We start from the raw sequence: 21132 nt of genomic DNA, 5'->3' as shown, positions 1-21132 counted from the left end.
GATTTTGTTTAAGTTTCCGCAAAAGTGAAAGAAATGACAAAAAGGAAAGATATTATTGAGTTTCTTTAGATTATGCCTGAAAAAACTCTTAACTCTCAAGCACAAGAACTCATTTTAAATTTAATCGGGTACTTGGAATTCGAAAAAAAAAATGAGTGACTGTTGAAACACTAAAAACTTTTGTTTTCAAAACTTTTACAAAAATTTATTTTAAATTCTTATCGCTACAGTTGCTTCGGTAGAGTACCTTTCTTAAGGGTGCGAGTGTTTTGTGGGTTAGGGAAGTCGCTATCGTATATTATGTAGAGTATAGGTGCCAACACGAAACTTTGGGGAGCTCCTGCTGTAGGAGTAAAAGAGACTGAGAAATTATCTCGCATCTTTACTGTCATTTTACGTTAAGTGAGATACGAGATTCTTGACCAGTTTAGCATGCCAGACTTGGTCAAAGGCTTTTTGAACATAGAGAAAAATGCAGAATGATAGTTTAGCGTCGTTTAGACTTTGAGTGATGTGTGTGACGATTTCTGTCAATGCCGTGAGGTGGAGTGACCTTCTCTAAAGCCGAATTTGAATGTAGGGATGATATTATCTTCTGTAGTAAAGTCTACGAGTCTCTCCTTAAGGATCCTCTAGAAGACCTTAGCCAAGACGTTTAGTACAATGTTGTCAGGTCCCGGTGAATTTGAACTGCCGATTTGGCAGAATTGTTCGACTGTTTGTTGATCCACAGGTGACATGATTGGATGCTCATCCGGTTCCAGTGGATCGAAGGTGGTGGCGAGTTTTCTTTCTATTTTTGGTATGTGTTTACATTTTATAGTCTTTAACTGAATAGGTTGAGGAGAAGAGATCTGTTTGTCTCAAGTTGGTCATTCAGAATTATGTCTGTATTTTATATTTTGTTGATTTCAACAGTTGTTGATTTCAATCAAGATAGCTTAAGACCTTTATTTTGACTATATTCGTCATTTAAAGAATGATACTGGTATAGATACAGTCCCACCATTTAAGTTTGTATACACCACTCTGTAAGTGCTTTTTCGTTTGGTTCTTGTTATTTTTAATATATTTGCCCAAGTTTTTATTTGTTCCAAAATATGGTAATATTCCTTTCTTTTTTATGTGTTTGGCTTTACAAAAATAGCAAAATAGCAAAAATATTAACAAAAATAGCCAAAGTCATAAAAAAGAAAGGAATAACACCAGCTTTTAAAATAAACAACACTTGGGAAAATATATTAAAAACAATAAGAGCCAAAAGAGAAAGCACTTTTTAGCCAAATAATTTAATAAGCTACTTCCAATATAGCTGTAATTCTGGACTAAAATTTTAAAGCAAAACCAACATTTACATTCTATTAATTGGAGAACATTAAATTTTATAATATAATCCGTCATCGGAGGAGTAGCAACTTTCTGTCAATTGCTCTTGCGTGGAGTAAATTTCTGACTCATGTCGTAAGCTTTAAATGATGACGCACGGTTAGAGAACCATGGACTCAACTGTATGGTAGCTACTGTTCTGACCTAAAAATTCATACAACTATATTTAAGTTTCAAGAGACAACTCCACTATAATTTGAAAGCATAACAAGAAGCAAAAGACGCTCCCGTCTGTGAAAACTTTTGCCGGAATCTAGGAAGTATACTTTTCATGATGTACATTAAGTTTTTTTTGTGTATGCATATGTGTTAAACTTAATATAACATAAAAGTAACGCCACTGGTGATTATCAAGACTGAATGAATTGCAAAGAAGTAGAGTTTAACGTGAAGAGCAAAAAAGCTATAAGATTACCTAACGGTAATCATCAGTCCCTAATTATGCAAAACCATAGTTATTAGATTATAATTAAGGAAACGCATTGCAATAACGGCAATATAGCCCAATGCGAACGATGACAAAAAGACACACACACTCAACCCGCCGCCCTTTGTTATACACTAACGAGTTTCTAACAAGGAACGCAAAGACTTTGAAGTCAAGTTAGGCAACCAACCGTCGCACCATGCCGCGTACTCCCCAGAGATCACCCTCGGCAGAGTCAAACTCGGTAAACGTGACCCACTCACCGAATATCAAAGACGCCAATAATTATTATTGTTAACACCGGCTTTAGTCTATTATTTCATTGTCAAAAACATAAAAGCCTATTCAAAATGGTGTGGTAACGACTTTATCCGAAACGTTTTATTAGCAACAGCTTAAAATATTATTAATTTATAATTTGGCAGGAAATTAGGAACAGTTTCAGATTATCAGATACGTCATTATTTATTATTTTCTTCATACATATGCTGAATTACTAAATATTTTTCTTTGATTTATCTTTTAATAAATAAGGAAAATAGTATATATAAGTAACATCTGACTGGTTATGCAAAAACCATCGGTTTTACGACAAAATTTTTCGCAGATATCTGAAGCTTTTAAAACATAGGTGGGGGTTACTAGATGACGAATAGATGAAAAAGTACTGGTATTTTTACCTTGCGTTTTTTTTAAACAATAATTTATGATTACAATTTGATTTTTCAATCAGTTTTTCCCTTATATTTTACATAAACAATATTTATATCATTTTTTTATATCAATAATATCTTTATTTTCCCGTTTTTTAAATTAAAATTAATAAATAATTTTTTTTGCACTAATTTATAAATTTTATTAATTTTTTTATTAACAAAACGAAATGTTAATAATACGTTTTAACATCGAGCATTTACCGTCTTTTAAATTTGTGCGAAATTTCCTCCCGATCAGTCAAATAGTTTAAAAGTTATTTAGTTTGTTTATCCCTGAGGCTAGATATTTAAACTATTGAACTTACTCTACTAATTATACTGGACACATTTAGCAAATTTCATAGGATTCTTTAAGACTTAAACTATCTCAAAAGTTAAATGCATATTGCGTTTTCATCGAAATTATTTACAAAATAAACGTTTGAAAAAAAGGTATGTTTTTTTAATTATCATCATCATGAGCCGTTTTGAGTCCACTGCTGGACAAAGACCTCCTGTAAATAATTCCAATGCATTCTATCTTGAGCACCCTAAATTTAGTTGTGCTGAATGCCAGAATTTTCTTCGTCCACTTTTTATCTTTTGATCTGGCAATATGCCCCGCCCAGTTCCATTTCAATGTTGTAATCCTTTGAACTGCGCCAGTAACACCAGTTTTTCTCGTAATTATTGTATTTGACACTCTGTCTTTGAGGGATATATTCAGCATAGACCTCTCCATCGCTCTCTGTGCCACTTGTATTTTATTGATTACTTTTCTGGTAAGGGTCAATGTTTCTGCTCCATACGTTAGAACTGGGAGTAGACATTGATCAAAGACCTTCCTTTTCAAGCATATGGGAATATCTGATATAAAGAGTTCTCTCAGTTTTCCGTAAGCCAGACCATGCCAGTCCTATTCTCCTGTTTAGCTCCGTTGTTTGATTATCTCTTCCTAATTTAATCTCGTGGCCCAGATATTTATAGCTATTCACCTGTTCAATGTGCGTGCCGTTAGTTGAGATATTTTTCGCCAGTACTAGGTTGGTCATATATTGTGTTTTAAAAAAATTAGTTTTAAGTCCAACTCGTGTGCACGAGCTCTAAAGGTCTTGAAGAAGCTGGCAGGCATGATCTACCCGGTTTGCAATAAGGACTATGTCGTCTGAAAATCTTAAGTTGTTTAGAAATTCTCCATTTATGTTGACTCCAATATTCTCCCAATTATTGTTTCTCATAGCACTCTGCAACAAAGCGGTGAATAGCTTAGAAGAGATGGTATCTCCTTGCCTAATACCCCTCTCGAAGGGAAATAGTGCGCTATTATATATATTCCAAAGAAGAGTTGTGTACATATGATCAATACTGCACTCTGTAAGAGCTGTTAACATGGAGCTATGCTAGACTGAGTCAAACGCTTTCTCAAAGTCTACAAATATTAATATCAATGGCTTGTTGTATTCTGTAGCTTTCTCTATTAAGGATTTTATTACTGGTAGGTGGTCATTCGTTCCAAAACCACTCCTAAATCGGGCCTGCTCTAATGGTTGGTGAAAATCCAGCTTAGGTTCCAGTCTGTTAGTAATTATTTTCATAAAGAGCTTAATAAATGAGATAAAAAGCTGATAGGTCGGTAGTTTCTAATTTTTGTAGTTTCCAATTTCTGTTACATCTCCTATTTTGTGCAATATTATCATAATGGCACTATTCCATTTTTCTGGTGTCTCCTCCAAAGAGGCAGGCATTATAAAGGGTTTTTAAAGCTTTGATGACGTATTCTCTTCCTAATTTTAGCATTTCACTTACAATGCCATCTTGGCCAGGTGATTTGCTGGTCTTCATACCTTTCAACTCTAATTCGATTTCCTCTTCGGTTATATCTGGAAGTTCCTCTGATCCTTGATTTTGTATGGCTGGAATTTTCTCCTCTGGAATGTGAGCATATCGACGATATAATGTTCTATAGCACTCTTCGATAATTTTAATAATTTCTGGTTGTTCATATACAACATGTCCTTGTCTATTTTTTACCTTATAAATGTTCCTGGTTCCTGTCTTCAACTTTCGTTTTAGAACTTTAAGGCTTTTATTTTGTTCTATGGTATTAGTTGTTTCTTTGATATTAAAAAACTAACAAGTAATAATAAACCTGGTAAAGACTGTATCCTAAATGCAGAAGAGTTAGTTTAGTTGTCGGATGAAGACTTCGAAGCAAAAAAACAGAAATTTTTAAAAAATCTACAAAAAGATATCTCAGAAAGAACAGATTTTTATTAATACAACGCAATGGCTCAAAATAACAGTTCTACTTGGTATATAGTCCAGTAATGTCGGTAAAATACGTAAATTACGAGAAAAATCAGACAGAATTAAAACTGTGGAAATAATATTGAATCCAACGTTTTGTGGAAATACATTTACAGAATATGGAATTGCAAAAGAACACAAAGCAAAACAATGTTACACAATATTGAACTATCAGGACTTTTCATACATGGTCAAATCTACGGCATAAAAAATCATTCGAAGGGTCCATTTTTTAAACAAATATGAATTCTGTACATACTGATCATTTTATCTAATAGATCAACGCCACCCATGGAATGTTTATACAGCTTTATTACTTTAGGTCTATATACATCCATATACTTTTTTTCTTTCTTATTCCACCCCTTAGCTACATCAATATTTCCAATTCCAACAAAGTTAGAAGCCAGAAACACACTCCGATAATCCATCCATTTGACTAAAACTACATGGCGTTCTTTACTTGTTACTTGATCTGTAGTTCCTCTACCATTTTTCGACATTTCTTTATCGGTTTTAACAGGAGGATTGTTGAACCTATTGCCTCGAATTGTTCCAGTTGCTAGTATATTTTTTTTATTTTAAGACTTGAAGAAGTTGATACGAGAAAAAGTAATGATCGTAATATAACTTGTGCCGTTCAATATTTATTTTTTCTGTAAGATGAGGAATCATTGTAACACCAAATCCCAATCGTTTTAGCATCTGAGCATCTAAGCCAATATAAACTCCTTGATACAAAACAAAATTAGAGGCGATGCCAGACTTTCCGCATAGGACAAAATTTTTACCACCGGGGAGTAGGTTTCCCCTTTGAGTATTAAATTACAGACAAATGACCCCTAAATGGTACCATTTGTTCATCAATATATAGATTTTCTTTTAATTTGAACTCTAAATATCATTTCCTGATACCATCATACAAAGGACGTACTCTATAGAACTTATCGGTGTATTTACACAATGTAAATTTGATCGAAGTTGAAAAAATCGGTCTCTTGCCATTGTTTCACGAAATATATTGATATGCAAATTTTTGTGCCAATATAAACAAACTGCTGGAAATTTTAGGCAACCGGAAATAATGTGTAAACCAAATAAACTTTCATCCGCAGATGTATTTTTGAATTTTTTCGTTATGAAAAGCATACATATTGGTAAAAGTGGCTATCTGCTCAAACTGCTATTCGTCTATATATTTAGAAAAAATATATATAAAGGATCAATGAAAACAATTTTCGCATTGGAAATCGAATTATCAAAGTAAATTCAAAAATGGAGTTCGTATTACAATCAATTGTGGTTTAATCTTGTATAAATTATTATCTACAAGAAGCTACAAGATGCTACAAGAAAACAGGTTCAGAACATTTTTTGAATATTTATCTTTAGAATTAAACAAAATAGTTAAAATATTCTTTTGCATTGACACATCAGGTGCCAATTTTTACGTACTTATTTACAACTTTGATTGTACCTTTAGAATAAAATTGAGCTTTCCCTGTCGGTAAGTAGCACTCTTTACAGTTAATTGTATACTTAAATTTAATCTTCTGTTTCATTATTAGAGCTGAACACTTGTTTATTTTTAATCAATCAAATAATTGCAGCAGGATCTGAATATTCTTTTGTCCCTGTAATAATTGTACTTTAATTAATTCGAAGAATAGATAATAAATAAATCATTCTGATATAAAGCTGTGAATCAAGGGAAGAACTCAGATGCGCACGGAGCGACCCTTCGTTAAATAATCATTAGAAATATTTCGGATCCCGCACTAAGGTCATCCTCAGATTATGCTCATGAGAACCTCACGAAAATAACAGATGTAGAATGCGAGTTTGTGGTAAAGTTTCTCAAATAAAATACGCAATTGATTATTCAGCAGGGCCAAAGGGCTTTGTTCGTGAATAAAATATCTCCCCACGCTTGGTATGCATTTTTTTACATAGCTGAGTTTTGAGGTTTCGTATACATCCGGCAGGCTTGGGTGTGTTAGTGTGTTAAATAAAATCCCGGAAGGAACTGAAAGACCATAAGTGATATATAATAAAATAATAACTTTCTTTTAGATAGTTTTTATTAGGCTGTGGTCGTACAATATTATTTATTTACTACAATTGTAAAAAAAAACTGTAAATAGCCCAGTCTGGTTAAAAAAAAGGTCGAAAAATTTTTCGCAGATATCTGAAGCTTTTCAGACAAAAGTGGAGGTTACTAGATGACGAATAGATGAAAAAGTACTCGTATTTTTACCTGGCATTTTTTTTAAACAATAATTTATGGTCACAATTTGATTTTTTTTCTGAAGTTTTTTCCCTTATATTTTACATTAACAATATTTATATCAGTTTTTTATATCAAGAATATCTTTATTTTCCCATTTTTTAAATTCAAATTGATAAATAATTTACGAGTATTTTATATGGTCGCCTGAGTGAATATTCAGAGAAGCTTCTTGGCGAATATCAAAGTGGTTTTAGGCCTGGTCGATCAACAACAGACCAGATCTTTGTGCTAAGGCAAATACTGGAAAAAAACAATGAATTTAATATCGACACATACCATCTTTTCGTAGATTTTAAATCGGCCTATGATAGTGTCCTAAGAAATAAATTGTATGAAGCCATGGATGAATTCCACATCCCCGTTAAACTGATAAGATTGGTTAAGGCTACAATGCGTAAAATTGTTTGCAAAGTCGAAATACAGGGCGAACAATCACAGGCATTTGAAATGCATGTTGGGCTGCGACAGGGAGATGCGCTGGCATGTCTCCTTTTCAACATAGCTTTTAAAAAGGCGGTCAGGGATGCCCAAATAGACAGCAGAGGAAACATTTTTAATAAATCATTCCAAATTTTGGCATATGCAGATGATGTTGATCTAGTTGCCCGCACAACACGCAAGCTAGAAGAAATGTATACCACCTTGTCACACGCCTCAAAAAATATGGGCCTGCAAGTAAATGAAAATAAAACTAAGATAATGGCATCAACACCCAACAATAGAGCCAGAAACATTGGCCACCAATTCACGGTTGATAATTCTACCTTTGAAGTGGTGGACAAATTCACATACTTAGGCTCCCTGATCACCAAGGAGAACGTCATGACGGAAGAAATCAAGCGAAGAATAATCCTAGCAAACAAATGCTATTTTGGACTGAGTGGACATATGAGAAGCAGAAACTTAAGCCAAAAAACAAAAATATCCATATACAAAACCCTTATACAACCAGTGTTGACATATGGGTCGGAGGCATGGACCATTTCCAAGGCAGATGAAAATCTCCTGCTTATATTTGAACGAACGATCCTGAGAAGAATATTTGGTGGCATCTGTGAAAATGGTGTTTGGAGAAGGAGGTACAACTATGAGATATATCACAGATATAAACATATATTTGGTGGTAAAGACGTAGTATCCTTGGTCCTGAATGGTAACCACCAACTATACCATACTGATGGGAGACCTAAACGCAAAAATAGGCCACAAGCAGGATGATTCGGAGTTTGTACTTGGACCTCACGGATATGGCGACAAAAACGAAAGGGGTCAAACTCTTATAGAATTTCTTCTGCAACACAGACTATATGTCATCAACACCCATTTTAAAAAAAGTCCCCAAAGAAAGTGGACTTGGCAATCCCCAAATGGCTTGAACAAGAACGAAATTGACTTTATCTTTACTAACAAAAAAGACGCTGTTCAAGACGTAACTGTATTAAATCAATTTTTAACCGGAAGTGACCATAGAATGGTTAGAGCGAAGGTAGTCTTGAACGTAAAGAAGGAACGAAGAAATATGGTAACAAGGACTAAAAATGTTAACTGCGATTACTAACACAAGGGCATACCAGGAAGAAATAGATAGAAACCTTCCGAATGACGTGCAAGATAAAACCGATATTGAACAACTTAACGAAATGTTTGTGGATGCTCTAAGGAAATCACAGAAAAACTGTCAAGTTAGGCAAACAAGGAAAAATGAAAAACTTACAGAAGGCACAAGGAACCTAATGCAAAAAGAAGGGAAATGAAAGATAAGCACACAGTGAACATCGCAGAGCAGAGGAATTTAAATAAAACCATTTCAAAAGCTGTTAGGAAAGATATTCTTCTTCGTCTAGCTATTCACGTCCACATCTGAACATAAGCCTCTTCACGTCTTCCTTTCCATTGTTTTTATTGTACGCTACTTGTAGCCAATTTTTGCCGGCAGTCCTTTTCAGATCATCTGTCCATCTCATAGGAGGTCTGCCTCTGGGTCTTTTGTGTTGGTATGGTCTCCAGTTTAAAATTGATCTGTGCCATTTGTTTAGATCGCTCCTAGCTACATGTCCAGCGTATTCCCATTTCAACTTTAATGATTTTTGCACCATATCGGTGACTTTGGTTTTCTGTCTTATCCATGTGTTTGTTTTCTTGTCCTTAATTGATATACCTAGCATTGCTCTTTCCATCGCGTGTTGAGTGACTCTAAGTATATTCATACTCTTTTTTGTGATTGTCCATGTTTGTGCCGCATAAGTTAATATCGGAATAATGCATGCATCAAATACTTTAGATCTAAGATGTAATTGAATTTGTTGATTTCTGAGTATATAGTTCAGTTTACCGAATGCTGCCCAAGCTAACTTTCTTCTTCTTTTTATTTCCTCAGTTTGAATTTCTCTATTTAGTATTATTTTTTGTCCTAAGTATATATATTCTTCAACTTTTTCTATAACTTTATCGTTTATTATTGTCACGGTGTCTTCGGAGTGCATGACTTTTGTTTTGTTTAAATTCATTTTCAGTCCTATTTTAGAAGATTCGGTATGTAGTTCTAAAAGCATGGTTTGCATTTCTTGTAGGTCAGTAGCTATCAGGATTATGTCATCTGCAAATCGTAGATTACTGAGGTAGCGGCCATTGATGTTTATTCCCTTATATTTCCAATTTAGGTTTTTAAGGTTTTTAAAACTAAGGTGAACAATTTGGGTGATAAAGTATCTCCCTGTTTGACTCCCCTGTTTAGGAAAGACATAGGGGATTTTAAATTATGGCAAGCTTTACAAAAACTCGGCATTAGTCCATCCCTTTTAGGAATAATCACAGAAGTATACAGGGATAACACTACTTACCTAAAAATCGGAAATAGACTATCAGAGCCAATAAAAGTAACTAAAGGACTAAGACAAGGATGCAGTATGTCACCCTTACTGTTTAATTTATATATTGAGGCAGCCCTCCAAAATTGGAAAAACCACTGCCAGGGAATGGGAATCCCCATAGGAAATGACGTACTGTTCTCCCTGAACTTTGCGGATGACCAAGGCGTCCTAGCTTAAGATTCTTATAATCTAGAATTTAGGATAAAGCGTCTATACAGAGAATATGTAAAATGTGGGTCAAGTCAGCATAAAGAAAAGAGAATATTTAGTTATCAATTCAGATGCACGGTTTGAACTGTTAATAGACGAGGACATGGAAATCAAACAAGTGGAAAATTTAAATATTTAGGTACAATTTTGTTCCACAAAAGGAACAAAAAAAGAATAGGGCAAACCATGGTTAAATCAGTTCTTTGTTATGGCTCTGAAGTATGGACAATTAATGCAGATCTGAAGAGAAGATTTTTGGAAGTTAAAATGGATTATTTGAGAAGAAGTGCTAGAACATCAAGGCTGGAAAGGAAGACCAACGAATCTATAAGAAATAACATGAATGCTAGAGAAACGGTCATTGACAGAATAGAAAGAAGAGGTTTAAAATTGTTTGGATACCTATTGAGAATGCCTGACGAACGTTGGTCCCAAAAACTTCACAGATTAAAGCTCTCTGGAAGAAGAAAAAGAGGTAGACCTCGACGCTCATGGAATAAAGGAATTAGAAGAGCGATGGAATAGAGAGGTTTGGAGGAGGAGCATGTTTTGGACCGGTAGGATTGGCAGAGGAGAACGGGAATACGGCGACAGCCGTCTCCAAAATGTATTGTATTTACAATTTGGATCCTGTAATGTATATATAACTATTAGGAAATGTTGTGTAAAACTTATTAAGTTTTACATAAGTCCAAATACCGAAAAAAAGTAAATTATTCTATAATATGTCAATTTCATAGACTATTTATTTGGTAGGTATCTATGTCTGTAAAATAAAAAAAGTCGGTCAAAATTTTAAATCGAATTATAAGCTATATTTAATTTAACCTAAACTTCAAAACTGTTTATACTATTTCCTCAACTCAAACAAGTTGATAACTTGTAGAATTTCGACCCCTTGTTGTGTGTCGGCAAAGAATATGTAATGAAATATGTAGTCACTCCCGAGAATCATCTCTTTTTCGAGTAAAGTACACAGGGAGAAGATATTAATCGGATTACAGAAACAGAGTGAACTTCTACATTTCTTGGTTGCCATTTGCTTTGAATTATTCAAGTTTAAAGTTTGCAGAAATGTCCACGAAGATATTGTTCCAGCGTTTTTGTACAAAATCCGCTTAAGTTTTGCTTTTTGTGATAGATACATATCTTTTACGTATTCCCAGGAGTTTCTCGCTTGTATGTACACTAAGAAAAATATCACAAAAAACAAATAGCATCGGATGAGATTTTATTTGTTTAAAACGATTTGAAATTTTGGATAACTATTATACAATTAAAAAAAAGGCAGTCCAGTGGGACTGCCAGTAGAAGTATATACAGATTGAACCAATTTAAAACGGAACATACAATTTAATATATGTCTGTTTGAACTGCATTTGAAATAGTGGACCAATATAAAACTGGGACAAAAATAAATCCATACGCGGTGATAGACATTGTACAAAATATCGTTCAACTATCTGTCTTCTTTAAAGGAAAGAGGAGCTTGCCTAATAGTCGGAGAGATAGAGCCGAAATTTTGAACTGATCAGTAATATGACATTTCTCTATAGGAATATATTCATTGTAACTGGGTTAAGACTTTGCCTTACAGGCGGACGCCCCTCGTGGTACAGGGGGTGGCTATACAGGGATGAAGTTGTAATTTTTTTCGGAAAAATTAACGATCGATAATATGGCTAAAAATTTGCCCAGAGTAAGATCTTGGTATAACTAGACAAAATCCCAAAGGGCGGACGCGAGAGTGGATACATAAGGGGTGGCGGACAGGGATGAAATTGCAATTTTTTGGGGAAAAATTAACGATAAGTAATATGTCCGCCATTTTCAAACGATTTTTCCGATAAGAAAAAAAAATTTAGAAAAACTTTAAAAATTTCGTCATTTTTCTCACTCTCATTGATGTCATCACATTCATCATCTTCGTTACTTTCACTTTCAATAATATCACATTCATTATCTGCTTCATTTTCAATCACTACTTCTCGAACTGATTCTGGCATCTGAGGTCCACTAAATCATTTGAATTTATATGTTTCATCTTCAAACTCCCAACCAGGTTCTTCAACAATCAATTCTGTTGGTACTTTTTTATGAGCATTTGTCCAAATATTTGAAATATAATGAGCTCGCAGTAGATGTTGGTGTAATTCATGACATGATGGTAAGCTTGAAGCATCGAAATTTTTTAGTTTTTTTTTTTAAGGCTCGTTCACATCATGCAACTTATACTGCCGGTTAAATAGTGAAACTTTGACATCGTTTACTTTTCTTTTTGGAATTGTTCTCGCCAGTCCTGTTCCATATAAGTGACATAAAATATGAAAGTTTCTAAGGTGTCAAAAACTTCATTACAATCGAAGTCAGTTTCACCAAGTTGAATAAAAGCATCTTGATACTTATTACATTTAGCGCATGCGTCTAGAATTACTGATCTAAATGAACGCGCATCATTATTATTTTAATATTTTAAAGTAATAATGATGCAAAATTATTGTCCAAACAGAATTTGTAAAATTATAATTAACTAATGAAAAAAAATTCAATCAATTTAAAAGTTAAAAAAAATATTAAAAATATCTACAAAGTAAATTTCAAAACTTAAAAAATTGATAATTCCACTATTAAATTAATTTTTATTAATAATTATTTGTAAAATGTTAAAGGAATTCTACAAATTGAATTTTACCTATTGATAAATAGAAATATTTTGTAATTGATTATTAATGTAAGAATAAATCAAATTTTTCTTATATCTGATCAATCATTATTTATGCAATATAAATTTAAAAACCTTTTTATTGTAATAAAAAATAAGTAAAATTACTATTTGTTATACCAAAAATATTTAATAGTTAACATTATAAAATTACTTTAATTTAATAAAATATCAAATATCAAACATTTATTCAATTAAAAATTAATTCGTAAAATATTTATATTTAAGAAAAAAATGTGATTTGTAAAGTAAATATGACTTTAGTTTGAAAAAAAAACATTGTCATAATATCATTTTAAAACTACAAAATATTCTATAAAAGATTCAGACGACGACGTAGAGTTTTATCAAATGCTTTAGAAAAGTTTTTCTAAATTTTTTTTCTTATCGGAAAAATCGTTTGAATATTTTTAAAAAACAAATCATGGTATAACTTACAGAAAATCGAAAGGATTCTACAAATTAGATTTTACCTCAAAAAATTACGAAAATTTTCATTTACGGAATTTTTTTGGAAAATTTTGAGGAAAACTCTACTTGACGCTTCTCAGAATAGTAACAGAAGTGAGCATACAAATTTTCAAATCAATCGGTATAAAAATATCATAATAAAATCAGTTTGAAAATTGTTACCGAGACCTAAAATGCGCAGGCAAGTGATACATTTGACCCCGTTTTGTGGCTCTCTGTACCAACCCAGCTATCTGCCCTTTTGGATTTAAAGTTTTTAGGGGCTAAATAATGAGCCATGAAAATGGCGGACATATTACTTATCGTTAATTTTTCCCCAAAAAATTGCAATTTCACCCCTGTCCGCCACACCTTATGTATCCACTCTCGTGTCCGCCCTTTGGGATTTCGTCTAGTTATACCAAGATCTTACTCTGGGCAAATTTTCAGCCATATTATTAATCGTTAATTTTTCCGAAAAAAATGACAACTTCATTCCTGTATAGCCACCCCCTGTACCACGAGGGGCGTCCGCCTGTAAAGCAAAGTCTTAACAAAGTTACAATGAATATATTCCAATAGAGAAATGTCATATTACTGATCAGTTCAAAATTTCGGCTCTATCTCTTGGACTATAAGGAAGCGATAAGTGGTTTGACAGCATAATAACTGCTTGTTTAGTCTAGTTTTTTCAGTGATTCTAGGCAACCTATTTGGGTGGAGTTTTGACTTGTTCTTGAATGAGTTCCGAATCCAGCAGCCCGCTGAAGTATTGGATTTTTATAATATAATTATTTGACAACCTTTTGTTGGCCAACTACCTAGAGCGGAGTTGAGCCGAAATACATTGATTTCGTATGTTCCGTTTTAAATTCGTTCAATCTGTATACGCATTCCCCGTTACAAATTTATATGGGAGTCAATCTGCACAATCATTACATATATAATGCTATAGGTTAGAGAGAGCAGAGAGATAAACAGAATTAGGTATATAGGTATATGGTGCAACGTTTGCTGTATATAAACAACATTTGACCTGTACTAGGAGTATAGTAAATGAAGGATTGAATCAATATTTTGATGAAAATATATATTTTTATTTTCATGTATGTATGAAAGGAGTTGAGTGCAAAAAAATTTTTTTGTTTATTTTGTTATTAATATAACAATACAATACAATACACTACAAACATAATTAAATATAATAATACAATACAAATTAAAATTTAATATTCATAAGTATTTAAAAATACCAATATACATAACTTACTTACGCATATGTTTAATTTACCATGATAATAATATTAATAAAACAAAAATATTGTTTCGTGATACAATTGTCAATTTGTCTGACATTGACAGATACAAAATTTAATTGTTGTTTATTGTGTATATAAGTACACATTTGAACTTCCCTGAGATATTTACAATTTTTAATTTATAATTTAACATGCCCAACGAGGCTCAAGACAAATCTGAACAGAATTGAAAAATAATAATAATAATAATAAATATTAAATATATTTACTAAAGGAACTTTTAAAAGAGAGAAAATATATCTTCTGTCTCCCTCTTACCTATATGTTACATATGTAATAATTTTGCCGATTCACTCCCGTACTAATTTCCAACGTCGAACGCGCGTATGGAAGTATAATTTTAAAAAAGTATGTACAAAAGAAACTTCACCTTGGAAATTTCAAAGTGGATTAAGTAGCTAATTAATTACCGGTGTCGGTCCCAAGCCCGCATAAAAGAAGAGGGTTGAGACGATAGGAGAGCAACTTGTGTCTTGGAAAAATGAAGAAAATGCTAAAAATTTCAACACAGAGCCTATGAACAACCTTGGATTAAAATGAAGACGACTATTGCAAAGAAAACTTACTAGGTATGTTACTAACTACACGGAATATACACGGACTGAGGATAGAGCTAAGAGAGGAGTCTTAATAGCAATTTGAAAATATCTTAAAAATAATATTAAATCGTGAACTATCGTGGTAGTCAAATCATAACAAGGTTGCCAATGTGAGTCCATATTACTAGTATATGAGGAATATACTAGTATCAGTAGTCAATATTCACAATCTTAAGTAGATTTTATTTAACCTTCAGCTGGGCGCGCCGCAGTAATTTGCTGCGTAAACTCAATATTTCCAGGTAATAACCTTAACCTTAACCATTGATATGGTTGATGAAATTCTAATTTTTACCACTTTATATATAAATGAACATAGACATAAAACTCAATATTTGAGAGATAGAGATTGCAGGAATGTGGACAGGAGTGAGTTATTGGCCTTTTTTGGACTCCTCTATTTGATTGGCATAAAGCACAGCAATCACACAAATGTGATGGAACTTTGGGAAAAAGATGGCACAGGGATTGATTATGTTCGAGCAGTAATGAGCTACAAACGTTTCCTATTTATTGCACGTTCATTGAGATTTGATGATAAACATACAAGGAGTGATAGATGTAAAATAGACAAGATCGGCCATTAGATCTTTTTTGACAGATTTATAAAAAATTGTCAAAACTCATACCATTTGTCAGAGTATACAACAATTGATGAAATGCTCCATCCCTTTAGAGGTAGGTGTAGCTGGATACAATATATACCCAACAAACATGCTAAGTACGGGATAAAAATGTACGCATTATGTGATGCTCAAACATTTTATACCGCAAATTTAGAGATATATTGCGGTAAACAAGTCAAGTAAAACGACTAAAAGAGTCCGTAGAAATGACAGGAAGAAACATAACAACAGATAATTTTTATACTAGTATTCCGTTAGCTAGATATTTGCTGCAGAAGAAAGTTACTCTGCTTGGGACGCTGAAGAAAAACAAAAGAGAAATTCCTCAAGAATTTCTTCCACATAAATCAATGGCAGTTCAATCTAGCATTTTTGGATTTAAAAAAGATTATATGATTACCTCTTACGTGCCGCGTAAAAGTAAGTCAGTCATATTATTATCGTCTATGCACAACGAAAGTACAGTTGTCATGGATACTAAGAAACCACAGTTGATTTTAGATTACAATAAAACAAAAGAAGGAGTTGATACTAAAGATAAATTATGTTCATCATACGGTGTTTCACGAATTATATTGAATTATTGAATTATAATGAATATTGGAGGCATAAATGCTTTTGTTCTACATTCCGCTGCAAATTCTGGAAAATCACTCAAAAGGAGACATTTTCTCAAAAACCTTGCAATGAACTTGATGAAAGAACACCTTCATACACGATCACAAATTAAAACACTTCCACGTGATATAACCGAGTTCCTGTCCAGGATGTTTCCGAAGCAACCAGTACCCCATCAAGAAGAAGAAAATCTTGCTAAACGTGGTAGATGCTGCAATTGTTACAGTGAAAAAATCAAGTCGTATACCTCTATGAAATGTACACAATGTAGTGCATTCACTTGTAAAAGACATTCTAAATCTAACATTGTATGTATTAATTATATTGATCAAATAAATTAAAAGTTTTTTTTTGTACAATTAATTAAAATTAGTTAAATTAATAAAGCGTTCTTATTTTTTGACAAAATAAATAGCGATACAGTTAATCAATAATTAAAAGTGTCGAAAACAATAAGAAACTCTCTCTCTCTTGTCGTTTCCTCATTGCTGAGGATCGTGATTTCCTACAATGCGGGCTGTCAATTCTCTCCATCTCTTGCGATTTTGGGCTGCTCTCATGGACTCGGAAAACGTCTCTCCAGTGGCTTTCTGTACTTGATCTGACCATCGGATAGGTGAGCGTCCTCTGCCTCTACGTCCTTCTACGTTTCCGCATACAATTAATCTTTCTAAGTTGTCATTGTCTCTTCTCGCAATGTGGCCAAAAAACTTTAAAATATTTGCAAGACACTGAGAGGAGAGTCTGGTCTAAATGTTTAGCTCTTCGAGAATCGACTGATTGGATCTGTGCTCCGTCCACGAGACGCGTAGCATTCGTCTCCAGCACCACATTTCGAATGCGTCAATCCTTTTCCTATCCTCTGATTTTATTGTCCATGTTTCGGCACCGTAACTGAAGATTGAAAAAATGAGTGTCCGTACCAGTCTCATTTTGAGTTTTTTGGATAAAGAGCGGTCCTTCCATATTTTTGACAGTCGACTCATCGCGTTCTTGGCCATCCCTATTCTTCTGCGAATTTCCGTATGGGAGGAGGCTGCATTGCTTAAGGAAGATCCTAGATACGTGAACTCGTCTACTTTCTCGAATTGATTTAGGGCGCCTGTTGTTTGGAGGATATTCGCGTGGTCCACAATCATGATTTTTGTTTTCTGATTATTAATCTTGAGCCCACACTTGTTGCTTTCGGTTTCTACTCTCTTTATCAGTCTCGACATCTCCTCTTCAGATGTTGCTATCAGTGTTGTATCGTCTGCGAATCTTAAGTTTGAGATCTTTTTTCCTGCAATGGAGATGCCGCCTCTCCATCCATCGAGTGCGTTCCTCATTATGTATTCTCCATATAAATTGAACAGGTCTGGAGATAGTATGCACCCTTGTCGTACACCTCTGCTGGTTTTGAAGGTATCAGATTGCTGGTTTTCAATTCTTATTTTAACTGAGTTATCTTCGTATAAGTTTTTAATTAATATTGCCAAATGATCTGGAACTCCCATCTCATGAAGAACTGTCCAGAGAACTTCCCACTTCACACAATCAAATGCCTTTTGGTAGTCTAGAAAACAGATTATTATTGGAATTTTAAATTCGCGGGCCTTTTCTATGAGCTGCCGCATATTAAGGATTTGCTCTCTCGTACCCTTCCCTTTGACAAAGCCTGCTTGTTCTTGGGGAATTTGTTTGTCTAAGTATTGTTGCAAACGGCGTTTAATGATTCTTAGTAATATTTTGCTTGGATGGGAAATCAGTGAGATGGTACGATAATTACTACACTTTGTAGTTGTTCCTTTTTTATGGATTGGTATGCACAATGATGTGCGCCATTCTCTGGGCCACTTTCCGCATCTCCAAATTTTATTACAAAGTTTCCACATTATGTAACATCCTTTGTCTCCCATGTTCTGAAGGAGCTCTCCCGTGATATCATCGCAGCCAGGGGATTTATTCTTCTTGAGGTGAGTTACAGCTTCTTCAATCTCGGACAGCAGAATTTCAGGTTCAGGGTTGTATGCGATGTTTTCGAGGGCCGAAGTGTGGCCTAGATTTACGTGTTCTTCCCTGTAGAGCTCTAAACAATAGTTTTTCCATGTTTCCAACACTCTGTCGATATCACTTATGATAATACCCTGTTTGTCCTCTATTGCATAGTTCTTGGGTTTAAATTCTCTCGCAAGAATTTTCACTTTCCGGAAGAGGTCTTTGGTTTCATTTCGATATCCGTGATTTTCTATTTCTTGACAGATTTCAGAGATGTATTCTTGTTTGTCTTTTCGGCATCTTCGTTGAATATCTCTGGAGAGAGCTTTATATGTCTGTTGATCACAGGGGCCAACTTTAAGTGGCTTTCTTTGTTCAATCACTTTCCACGTGTTTCTGCTGATCCACGGTTTAATGCTATTATTTATAGATGGTTGGCGACATTGGTTCACTGTTGTTACGATGGTTTCTTTAATATCTGTCCAGGCTTCATCCACACTTTGTTCTGCCCGATTGTTCTCTATTCTGGTTAGTGCTGGTTCAATTCTCTCTTTAAAGATAGCTAATTCGGGGTCCGTTAGCCTAAAAGAACGGGGAGAAGCTTTGCGTATGTTCTTGAAACGTATTCTGTAATCAGCCATCAAGAGCTGGTGATCGCTTCCGCATTCTGCTCCTGGAAATGTTATTGCGTTGGTAATTGAAGACTTCCATCTCGAACTGATCAGAATAAAGTCTATTTGATTTCTTGTTCTATCTCCAGGTGATTTCCAGGTATAGAGTCTACGCGGATGATGCTTGAAATGCGTGTTCATTACAGAGAATTTCCTTTGGTTGCAGAATTCTAATAGTCGGTCTCCTCGCTCATTCCTATCTCCTAGACCATATGGCCCTACAATCATCTTCATGTGGTCATCTAGATTCGTTCTTCCAAGTTTGGCATTAAAGTCGCCTAGTACCACCACTATGTCTTTGTTTGGTATTTTATCAAGTACACCTTCGAGAGCCATATAAAAGTCTTCTAGTGTTGCTTGTTCTGCCGTGGCTGTCGGGGCATATATTTGTATGATGTGGAGGATGGATGTTGAGTACTTTAGTCTCAGATGTATAATTCTGTCATTAACTGCATCATATCCATTTACGTAGTTCTGGAATGTGGGTGGTATTATAATTGCAACCCCATTGATGCTCTCTGTTTGGTGGCCTGAGAAATAAATGGTATTGCCAGAGGCGCTTCGGAAATGCCCCTTACCCTTCCAGTAAGTTTCACTGATGCCAAGCATAGAAATTCGATAATCAGCCATTTCTCTCTCTATTATATGTAACTTTCCAGGATGTTGGATCAAACCTCGTATATTCCAAGTTCCAAATCTGTTGGTTTTCCGAAAAGAGATTTTATTTAGTGTTCCAGTAGTCCTTTGTGCACCTGCGACCTGGTTCCCTGTCGCATTGAGCCCGGTAGCCCATTTCACATCTCCCACCCCGGACGTGGAAAGACGCCGATTGTCAATCGGTTCGCCTGACTGACCTATTCTAATTTTGTAACACTCCATATTGTAGAAAATTGTCTTAGGAATGTAGTGAAGTGGTTTCCTCTTGCCTACTTCACCGCTGTGCAGAGACCATGTATGTGGTTCCCACTGCGCTCTCTGATGTCTGATCCATAACCATACCAGTCCCCATGACCTATGCTCATGGTCAGTTTTAAACTTCCAGCTGCCGAAGTTTAGTTTGCGTCTGGGTTAGACGCTACCTTTCACCATATCTGGCTACCCTCACTTAGTTTAGCCTGCAGACCAATGCAGTTTTCCGGGGTGTGGCACGTGGAGCCATAAGTGAGAGTTGTGTGTCTTATGAGGACCAATTATCAAGAACCATCTCCCGTCTATGACGCTTGATGTGGTCGTCCCGATAAAAGGTACTTCCCCTATAACACAACCCTACACCCCAATAAGAAACTACATGGCAGCAAATTGCTGCGGCGCGCCTGATGATGTAATTATTTAGGGCGCGCCTGGCCTAAGGTTAATAAAGTTGTGTAAAGTTGATGAATACTGGGGGCCTCAGTACGTTAATTTTATATGTATTAAAAACTAAAAGCTAAAACAACATAAAACAAGCAATAAACAACTAAAACACAATAAATGACACTAGATAATAACAAACTGAGTGAGCAACTGTAACATTAATTGAAAGTAAGATTGACAAACCAAGTATTGTATTGGGACATTAGTGCTATTGGGCATCACCAATCTGATGGAAGTTGCACTAAATAGTCAGCTGTTAGTTGGTTGAACTAAATTGAATTTAAATTTAATCTGCGACAAAACAAATCTTACTTACATGTCAGATACAGGAAAGGATCCTTCCTTCAATTTTGTTTTGGATATGTTTAGTTTAAGACCCACACTGGCACACACTAACTAAAGTTCATGTAGCATTGTACATATCTTCTTGAGGTTATGCGAAAACAAAACTATGTCGTCTGCGAATTTCAAATTCGTTAATCTTCTACCGTCAATATTCAGGCCTTTCTCTTCCCTCTTCTTCTTCTTAAGGTGCCGTCTTCTTAGCGAAGGTTGGCGATGATCTCTACAAAGTCTTCCCTATTTTGGGCTTTACTTATTAAACTTTGAAAA

General features: G+C 34.6%; 1 protein-coding gene across 1 annotated transcript; it reads right to left on the bottom strand.

Moving 5' to 3' along the window:
- Positions 1-4212: 4212 nt before the first annotated feature.
- LOC140446145 (uncharacterized) lies at positions 4213-20046 on the bottom strand. Its single transcript, XM_072538675.1, has 3 exons — positions 19281-20046; positions 18880-19169; positions 4213-4638 (listed from the first exon to the last, which is right to left on the bottom strand). The coding sequence occupies exons 1-3, from the start codon at positions 20044-20046 to the stop codon at positions 4213-4215; spliced, it is 1482 nt and encodes a 493-aa protein (XP_072394776.1).
- Between the last annotated feature and the right edge of the window lie 1086 nt (positions 20047-21132).

Source organism: Diabrotica undecimpunctata, chromosome 7 (genome assembly GCF_040954645.1).
Source record: "Diabrotica undecimpunctata isolate CICGRU chromosome 7, icDiaUnde3, whole genome shotgun sequence".
NCBI lineage: Eukaryota > Metazoa > Arthropoda > Insecta > Coleoptera > Chrysomelidae > Diabrotica > Diabrotica undecimpunctata.
This window is presented reverse-complemented; position numbering and strand designations above follow the sequence as displayed.

Bases quoted from the DNA above. Each gene is read 5' to 3' on its own strand.
- LOC140446145 (XM_072538675.1), bottom strand. From the start codon at position 20,046: ATGGAGTGTTACAAAATTAGAATAGGTCAGTCAGGCGAACCGATTGAC. The intron at 19,170-19,280 runs GTAGACTCTATA...TAACATTTCCAG, and splicing joins GCATTTCAAGCATCATCCGC to GAGCAGAATGCGGAAGCGAT. The intron at 4,639-18,879 runs GTGATTGAACAA...ATTACTTGTTAG, and splicing joins TCAGCAGAAACACGTGGAAA to TTTTTTAATATCAAAGAAAC.